Here is a 10,000-nt window from a genome sequence, read left to right on the forward strand (position 1 = left end):
GGTGAGACTGAAGCATGAACACAACGGCATTAAAAGACTGGAACTGTTGGACCTTTGACGGTACATCAGCAACAAAAACGACAGCTGCTGGTGCCCGATCTCACCCATAGATCACTTGCTTGTAAAGCGCATTTGAATATGTTAATAGAAAATGCGCTATATAAATTCACTATTACCATTACCATTACAACAACAACAACAACAAGGTTCTGTGCTGATGCGTCTGATGCGTCACTATCAAAAGCATTGGATTAATATAGGATGACGCAGAGATTACAGATCTCGCTGAATTTTCCCTACCATCATTGAAAGATCTACTGCATTAGTAGCTAAAGGCCCGGGCAAACGACTTTAACATCGGTTTGTTGAATGATGTTGACTGCTGGGATGGGAAAACGATATCTACACATCATCAACACTTGATCAACAAATCTTACGAGAGGCTTTGTAATTCAGTCCCAGGCTGCAGACGCAGTTATTGCTATGGATACGGACATGGATACGTCATTGACAGACCGATTTGTGCGCACGCGCATACCCAACAATGCTAAAACAGGGGGCAAATGGCTTCAACTTCTTTCAACATTCGCGAAAACAAAAGAAATTTTGAATGGTTGTTGAAGCAAAGTTCAAACGCTTCAAAACTCGTTCAAATTCGATACAAGGAAAGGTTATGTTTATACAAACGCTGGCCGTGTAGCACTTATATTTTAAACAGAGTTAACTGAATACTGGGTAATGTGAAGTGCTAGATTTCTGTCCCATATGAACCATGTGAGCGTTAGCCTAATCGAATGGAAATGGGCCCACACAAGGAGAGAGAAAAACTCTGACCTGGGTGGGAATTGAACCCACGACCTTCGGGTTAGATCTCCGCCGCTCTACCGACTGAGCTACAAGGTCAGACGGGAGCAGGCCGTGGGAACTGAAGATGTTAAAGTCACGGCAATGAACATTAGGTTATGTTTCAATACAGCATGTTTCAATACTGTTGAAAGGGGGGCGCAAACGATTTCAACATCACTGTTCAACACAATCAAACGAATGTTAAAGAAAATGTTGAAGCCATTTGACCGGGTCTTAAGAAACCGCTTTGTAATGGATTTTGTAGAAGACTGAATTAAACACTTCTTTTTATCCGTAAAACGCAGAGCGTGCAGAGATGGCCCTTTTTCACCAAGTTCAATCGTCATTATAGCCAGCGTTGTCAAATGAATAACGTTGTAATTTTGCTCCACAGATACACTCAACAAATCCTCCACTTCTGAAGTCACATATGAAAGCAGACTTGCCGTTCCAAGTCAAACTCGGCCGCGAACACTAACGGAGGGTCAAAGACGTAATTCTCTGAGGGCCGAAGCTTTAAGGAAGTTAGAAATTGCCGAAGGAAGGCCTCGAGCGCAGTCTGATCTTATTAACCCAAGGAGATTCCAAGAAGGACAAAACGTAGAACGTAATGATCGTTACAATACGTTACCAAGTAATTTCCACATTATGGACCTTGGTGAGCGAAATCGAGCAACTTCCGATAGATCATCCGACATTTCACTTCCTTTTTCCGATTCTTGTTCTGAAAGTTCGGGTGATTCTGACCAATTAACAGTGGGTAATCCTCACAGCCCCTCTCACAAAGGTATCAGTAAGCGATGGTCATACGACGAGGAACAAAATGAACGATTACGAATCGCTGAAGAAAGGTTATATAATGGACTCATGCGGAGCGAGGGGCAAGGTCGGCGAAAGAAAATCACTAAGAATCCACTAGAAAATGTCGTTCATTGGGTGGTAGATACGCCAAAACATGAGCAGCAGAATTTCAGGGATCATGTAGAAGAAACACGTGCAATAAAGACGATAGATAACAGAAGGCCAGACCCACCAAAACGATGGGACAGCAACAAACGAATTAATGTACAAGAAGTACATGAATTCAATGGAAAGCCAATCAGATTATCCAAGTCTTCTTCATCTACTGCTCTCTGATGCGAGGTTCTTAAACTCAAGCGTGATATGATGCGTAAAAAAACTCTGTTTGCCGCTAAAGAAGCATTTTTCAGGCCAAGTAAAGTGGTCTGGGTTACACGAACATCTCATGATGAGACCTCCGTTAGTGAATACTTGTTTTAAGGCAGGAAGCATAAAAAGTCTATGATTACATCACGTTCATCAAGAAGGTTTAAAATAAATAGTTTCCATTTTATATTTTCTTTTGTTCATTCTTTTTCGATGGGTTAACGTGCAACTTGTTTCTCTTTAAGTTTTTCTTTCCTTTTTTTTTTAATTTCAAATGATTTCAAATGCTCAATAGATCGTTACTCGTTGAAGATTATCAGGTATTTTGCAATGAAGGAAGGTAGGGATTTTTAGAAATTAAGATGATATGCCTCTAGGTTTCTCGCTATTTGACCTTTTCCTTGCTCAACTTTTGATGGGGAAAAGCCCTGGGAAAGAAATTGCCAAATAGAAATAAAGCAACGTGCATTTGCTGTAGGCGCCTTCTGATGTTAAGGGAAATCATGTTTAGATCATGCGCGGTGGAATAAAGCAGGGCGAGTTGCATTTTTAATTAAGATTCTAAGTTTTAGCAGTTTGTTCAGAGCCGAGCATTGTTCTCGCGATAAAAGAAAGAAAAAAACACTCGACATCGTAAAATTCAGTATATAATGGTAAGCAGAAAAAGTTGCCTCGTGACCAGAGGGGCCTATTGTATAGTTTATGAAAACACCCAAAGGACCGAGGCTAGATTCTAGAATACCCCCCTCACTTACAATTCGCTTCCAAAAAGCTTCTCCCGCAGTCCGAACACTGCACTTTTCGCAGTCCCGCGGTCATTTATGTGTACACAGGGTACATTAAACGCTGCACTTACAGTTTGCTTTTAAAAAGCTGCTCCCGCGGTCCCGCAGTCATTTACAGAAATCAAATGCTACTCCCGCGGTCCCACAGTCACTGTGTTGACCTTTCGCGTCGCTTTCATTTAACTACACCTTTTACAAGATCGTGTTCAGAATATAGCACTCGTTTACTGAATAAGCCAAAGCGCTCGTTTCAGTGATTACCCTTAAGCATTCTTTTAAAATTTTAGCGCAAGGGTCTATCAACCAAGTCTCTCCCTCAATTGAAGGATTATTCTTAATAGTCAATTTCTTCCAAGTGAAGTATTATCGTTCATTTTGGACACTGAAAGCTTGATAGGGATCATGGGAAATGAACATATTTCCTTTAAAGCCAAACACCAATGTCTGGACCCGCAGGACTCGAACCTGGGAACGTGTGATTAATAACCGCTTCACTTAACCACTAGACTACCACATCACTGAAAACAATTCCTTTCAAGTGGGAGATCCGAGTTCGAATCGTGTCCAGGGGCTGCTTTTACTGTTTTTCTTTTATTTGTTACCACAAGTCCTGGGACAGAGTAGTCAAAATGGACGATTATACTTCATTTGGAGCAAACTGACAATGAAGGATAACGCTTCATTTGAGGAAGAGATCGTGTTGGTTCTATACTTTTTTTTTTTTTTTTTTTTTTTTTTTTAATAATAATTTTATTTTTTAAATATGCACACTTACACCATAAAACATTGCAAACTACAGTAAACGATACAATGAGTATTGCAATACGAACGCGACATGAATTACAGCACTACTAAGCACTAATTGCATTAAAATTACGTTTTCTAACATGAGAAGAAAAAGAAAGAAAAAAAAAAAAAGAAAAGATAATAATAATAGATAAAATAAATAAATGACATACGACTTCTAGCACTTCTAAAAACCATCTCTTTCCTTTAGGGTTACATTTATAATGATAGTTTTAAAATAGAGGAATCAATATTTAAAAATTCAAGGTTAAGGTTAAGGGTTTAGGAGACTCGTTGCAGCGGGGACAGAAGTGGCTTCCATTTCTTTGAATTTCTTATTGTGTTGTTTTCCAATTGGTGCGTCTGTTTCAGGGAAAGCAAGAAGTTGTTTTGGGTTGGGGATCGTTCTTTCGAACGGCAAATCCAAATGTAGTGCTTAGCCATTAGACAAAAAAAATTAATTTGGAGTTTAAAATTGGAGTCGTCTGGCTTCAGGCCTAAGGCCGTTTCCATTCCTAAGTGGTTCTCTTTTGAAAGCACGTGGCACGCCTGCAGCCATATAGAGAGGTCATTCCAAAAAATTCTACTTTTTTCACATCCCCAGAATAAATGTAACAGATCTTCTTTTTTATCATGGCAGAAGGTGCATGTTCCGTCCTCTCTAATTCCTATTTTTTGCAGAAAATTATTGGTCGCCAGCCGTCTATGTAAAAATCTGAAATTGAAGTCAATTAATTTGGAACTCTTTGTACACGCAGCAGACAATAGGTAGGCTTTTCTCCAGTCAATTTTTACCTTGGCTGTGGACCCGATTTCTTTCTGCCACCTCTCTTGAGATAATAGAGGTCGTTCTGCTTGGTCAGAAATTAATTTCTTGTAAACTATTCTCGATGGTTTTTGGTGCTTTAGGAACGTGTTCATGAAATTGTCATACTTCAGCTGAGACCTCGGAATCTGTTGCTGTAAAGGTTTAATAGCAGAGATTATGCCAAAAAAAGTTAGTGGTCTGACTTTTAGTTGATATTTATTTTGAAAGCTGGCAAGGGAAAGAAAGTTGTTAGAATCATCCATTAAATGTTTTACTTGTGTTATACCTTTGGAAAGCCAATCTTTGCATAGTACTGGTGCATTGTTTATCCTTATTAATGAATTTTGCCAGAGAGGTAGAGCTAGAAAGTGATCTTTGGACACTATTTCTTTCTCAAAGAAGGTCTCAGACCATATTTCTATAACTTCTTTAACAAAAGGGTCTTCTATGTTTAGATTACCAATGTCTTTTTTGTTTAGGTTTCCTTTAAAGACGGCGTTGCCTCCATATGTTGCGAGTTCTAGATCAAAAAAAACTTTCCATTTGCTGCAGTTTTCTGTGTTCAGGTATTTTTTAATCCAGGTAGCTTTAAGGGATTTGTTAAAAGTTGTAATATCGATCATTTTGAGTCCACCTTCAGAATAATCATTGATGATAACCTTGCGTTTAATTTTATCACCTTTATCATTCCATAAGAATTTAAAAAACATCCTATTAATCTCTTTAATTGCATGGTGCTTAGTTTGCAACGATGTGAGTACGTATACAAGTTGCGATGCTACTAGGCTCTTCAGAACAACAATTTTCCCTATTAAGCTAAGTCTTCGAAATTTCCAGCATCCTAAGATAGATTTAACTTTCGTAAGCTTTTCGTTGTAATTTAAAGATATTGCCGCATCGCGATCCGTTGCGAACCAAACGCCAAGTGCCTTAGTCTTTCACTTTTGCCATTTAAAATTCATTTCCGGGCAAAATGTTTGATTGCTGTTTGTTTTAGACCCTATCCAGAGAGCTTCTGTTTTCTTGTCATTCAGTCTGAGGCCAGATATTTTACCAAAAGCTTCTATCAAAGAAAGCGAAGACTTAAAGGATTGTTCAGATCCATCTAAAATGAGCGTCGTATCGTCTGCATATTGGCTTAATTTAAATTCAGTATCCTGTATCTTAATACCTCTAATTTCGCTTTTATTTCGTATGGCTTCAGCGAGTATTTCTACAGAGAGTATGAAAAGGTAAGGCGATACAGGGCACCCTTGTCTGACGCCTCGGCTTAGCTTAAAAAAATTGCTTGTCCATCCATTGTTTAATACGCAGCTTTCGATGTTACAATAAAAGAGCCTGACCCAACTTGACAGCGAGGGACCAAAACCAAAATGTTGAAGAGTTTTGTTGATAAAAGACCATTCGAGAGTATCGAAAGCCTTTTCAAAGTCCAGAAAAAGGAGAAGTCCAGGGATTTTTTTATTACCTGTATATTTGATGACGCTATCTAGTGTACGTATGTTGTCACCGATGCATCTGGTTTTAATGAAGCCTGTTTGATCATCTGATATTAGCTCTGGTAGAACTGTTTTGATTCGCTTCGCGATGGCTTTTGAAGCAATCTTGTAATCGCAATTTAATAGAGTTAAGGGACGCCAATTTTTAATCAAGATAGGGTCAGAATCCTTTTTGGGTATGAGTTTGACAATTCCTCGCCTTTGTGATATAGTCAGGTTACATATTTCATAGGAGAAATTAAAAGCGCTGGTGAGGGTTTCTCCTATGTCTTCCCAGAAAACCATGTAGAATTCACATGGTAGGCCATCTGTACCAGGTGATTTCCCTGCTGCCATGTCTTTTAGGGCCTCCAGGCATTCCTTAGCAGTTAACTGGCCTTCACAAGAGGATCGCTTTTCGTCATTTAATAATTCTCGTGTGGGTGGAAAAAACTCTTCCGGAAAGTCGCTCACTTGCGTTTTGGAACGGTACAGATTTTTTAAAAAGTCTCACACTCATGTAAGATTTCTCTGTCTGATTGAACCAGCTTGTTTTCGTTAATTTTCAATTGAGTGATTGTTCCTTGCTTGCAGTGTCGCTTCTCTAGGTTAAGAAAGTATTTAGTATTTTTCTCACCTTCGTTATACCATCGAGACTTAGATCTTATAATAGCTCCTTTTGTTTGGTATTCAATTAAGGTTTCATGTTCGCGTCTTTTCATGTCCAATTCCATCCACAAATCTTGGGAGTTATTTGCAAGGGTATTAGCAATTCGTCCCTCGAGGGTTTTTATTGATTTTTCAATGTCATCCTTCTTTTGCTTAATATTTTCCTTTTTTGATTTTCCATACTTCATTGATGCTTCTCTAATTTTCATTTTTATCATTTCCCACAATAGCCCAGGTGTGACAGTGTTATCTTGTGCATATTCGTGCTTAGTTTGAGTTATAGCTGCTTTAATTTGGTTTACATATTCTTCATCCTTTAGAAAAGAGGTGTTTAATTTCCAAAATCCTCGTCCTCGTTGGTTATTGTGCAGAGATAATTGCAAGGTGATCATTGAATGATCTGTTTTGTAACCTGGGACAATGTCTGCTTTGGTGGTGTTATTAGCGATACAATGACTTACGAGAAAAAAGTCAAGTCTACAATGTATTTCTGGGTTTCTTTGCCTCCATGTGAAGTGTCGTAATCCAGGGTTTTGGACTCTCCAGACATCTATCAAGTCAAACTCACCGGAAAAGCTATTTATAACTTCCAACGATCTTTTATGTGTTCTTGCTAGTCCGCCTTTTTTATCCTTCTCAACGTCCAGCACTAAATTGTAATCCCCTCCTATTATAATCTCATCGCACTTGAGATCGTCTAAATGTTGAAAAACAGAAGTAAAGAAAGTGGGATTGTCATCATTTGGTGCGTATACGTTTATCAAAGTCAGTTGTTTCCCGTTTGTAGTCATGTCACAAACTAGAAAGCGTCCCCCGGGATCAGAATATGTTCGCGAAATTTGGAAAGAGAAGTTATTGTTAAACAATATAATAACACCTGCCTTTTTACTAGTGCCACAACTGAAAAGAGCTTGGTACCCCCATTCGGCCCGCCAATCATGCATATTGTTTTCCGTACAGTGAGCTTCTTGGATGAAATAAATTGATAACTGCTTTTTTCGAAGCCAGTTAAAGAATTCCTGTCGCTTAGTCTTGTCTCCTAAACCCCTAGCGTTTATTGAACCGATTCTAAGTTCCATTCCTTTTGTTATTATTAAGACGAGAGAGGAATTTAACAGTTTTCACCCCAAGGGTAATGAGACGGTAAATTATTCTGATATGTGTCTCTGAAATGTAGCATACCCATTTAGTGCAAAGTAAAGCGTACAAACGACTGTAATAATAAAGAATAAAGTGCATCACAGATAAACTGAAAGGGAGCAAAGAACCTTGTGTATACCAACAGAAAGACATATACTAAAACTGATAAACTGATAAAAGGGTTAAAAGATAATTTGTTGCGGGAAAAGTTCGTATCTCTCAGTTGCTTTGCAAATTGTAGAGACGCTCTCCACCAGCCGTGAAACATTCCAAAACAGTTATAAGTTATCTAGATCTTCTTCAGAAAAAATTCTTACGGGGGCGCCTTCAGGCGAGGTTTTAATGTACATCTTACCGTCCAACGTCCAAACACTAGTAAGCGTTCCTTCCTGCCTTCGTTTGTTGGCTTTTCCGACCATCCTTCTCCTGTAAGCTGTAAGGTTCTCATTAACAAAAATTCGGTGCTGTTGTCCAGAGGAAGCGTAACTTGGAAAAAGATCCGAGATTTTAACATGCTTTAATTTAACGCGTTCCTTGTAAATTTTGGACTTTACCTTGTGACTGCAAAATTTAACTATAATAGCCGTGCCCCTCCTCAGCTTGTGAGAAATCTCGATGTCCTCGGGCTCTACAGTTATGTTCAAAGCTTCGGCCACTTTAATGACTGCCGTATCCGTATCCGAATATGCATTTTGTGGTATTCCGTGTATTTCTAGCGAGTTCTTTCGCGTGTATTGTTCCAAATCGTCGAAAGCAGACCACAATTGTTCAGTTTCTTCCTTCTGCTCTCTAAAGTCATCTTTCACCGCTTTCAGCTCTCTCCTCGTTTCCTCCAGAAAATCTTTTAAGGTCTTGTTTTCGTTCTTCGTCTTTAGCAAGGAGTCCTTCAGATCATTGAGTTCCTTCTCATTAAAATTTGCGGAGTCTTTTAATTCTTCAATTTCCTTCCTAAGTTTTAGATTTTCGGTGAGTACCGCCGCTATTTGGATCTGAATATCCACCAATAACTGCTTGATTTCGAGGAGGCTTGGCTGTTCTTGTTCGTTTATCTTGTGTATAGATTCTTCAATTCCTGCACCATTGTCAGCGGCCATATTGGCCGTCTTCTTCGCAGTACTTGTCTCGGCTTCTTCTACCGAGCCACGATCGCCTCTCTTATTTTTCTTTGCGGGCATTATCGTTTGCAAAGGCGCATTTCTTACTCTAGAATATTTATACTATAATTTGAAAAGACTACATGTCGGAGAAGCGTCTACTGTGCAAAACTAAGTGGATGTCAATGAAACACGTCCGGCCACCATGATCTATACTCCCATATCGTTCAACAGTCCTCGACTGTGGGAGTACGGGACCGCGGGAGCACTAGTTCCATACTTCCGTATCGTTCACTCGTCAACGACTACGGGAGTGCGGGTCCAACCGATTACTCCTTCAAAAAAGCGAGGGGGTATTCTGAAATTGCTCCAAATGTTTTTGTTAATTTCCGGCGGCCACATTGGTACACCAAAATGGCATCTCCATACAATACTCTTAAAAATTTTGTGAGTCCGTTCGGCCAATAACTAAAACTGGTGTACCACTATCCTCGCCCCAAATCCCCAAGGAGGTGGCACTAACTTTATCTTTGAAAAAGAGTATCATCTGATCTGGAATCAAAGTAGTCAAAATTAGATATAGAGCTACGGCTACTGGTCATTCTAGTTTATAAAAATCCACAACAAGTTGATCTCAAACTCTTTGTTTCACAAAGATAGTCCACAATCTCTTGGGCAGAACTGAAACAGTCCCCCAGAAAAGACAGTAAAGCTGGGCCAATATTCTGTAATACAGCTCACACTCTCAGCAACATGATGTGGGGTCTAGTGTGACGAGATCGCATTTCAATGATAAACGGCAGGCTGCCGACTAAGCATAAAGCATAAAAATTCCTTTATTGTCTCACTACTTTGAGATCCGGGTTTCGCATACCTGAAGCTAACGGGCAAAAAAAGCCAAATTCTATAAGTTTTTTTTTTAATTTCGGCAAAACGTAAATTTCAGCCTTACGTACATGTCGTTTTGTTTCCTCAGAGACAAAACGTTTTCTTTACTCTACAAAACGACGCATAGTGACCAATCAAAAGAACTTGTAATTTACCAGTCTTATGTCACTTTTACCATTATCGGCCACCACTTCACTGGAATATGCTTCATTATACAAGAACTCAACTCATGTCATTATGTTTCTGGTGGAAAATAAGTCCATTGGCAGATATTAATCCGGCTACAAGTTCCATCAAAAAGTTGTGCAATCCACTCTCTGTCGGCACCTGGAAAACACT

General features: G+C 39.2%; 2 protein-coding genes across 6 annotated transcripts in view; one reads left to right on the plus strand and one right to left on the minus strand.

Annotated features, from left to right (window-relative positions):
- The window catches only part of LOC138058584 (uncharacterized), a 12,756-nt gene extending 10,556 nt beyond the window's left edge, over positions 1-2,200 (plus strand). For all 5 annotated transcript variants that reach the window (XM_068904297.1, XM_068904291.1, XM_068904303.1 and 2 more), the window contains exon 6: positions 1,241-2,200. In XM_068904297.1, coding sequence (XP_068760398.1) covers positions 1,241-1,983 — 743 coding nt within the window. In that variant the 3' untranslated portion in view covers positions 1,984-2,200. The remainder of the gene's footprint in view (positions 1-1,240) is intronic.
- Positions 2,201-7,957: 5,757 nt separating this feature from the next.
- LOC138058631 (uncharacterized) lies at positions 7,958-8,854 on the minus strand. The gene has a single exon (XM_068904292.1). It carries the CDS (start codon positions 8,852-8,854, stop codon positions 7,958-7,960), a length of 897 nt encoding a protein of 298 aa, XP_068760393.1.
- Positions 8,855-10,000: the final 1,146 nt, after the last annotated feature.

The sequence above is a fragment of the Montipora capricornis genome, chromosome 1, assembly GCF_036669925.1.
Source record: "Montipora capricornis isolate CH-2021 chromosome 1, ASM3666992v2, whole genome shotgun sequence".
Classification (NCBI taxonomy): Eukaryota; Metazoa; Cnidaria; class Anthozoa; order Scleractinia; family Acroporidae; genus Montipora; species Montipora capricornis.

What these genes read in the sequence shown, in the direction of transcription:
- LOC138058631 (XM_068904292.1), bottom strand. Translation starts at nt 8,854, where the DNA reads ATGCCCGCAAAGAAAAATAAGAGAGGCGATCGTGGCTCGGTAGAAGAA.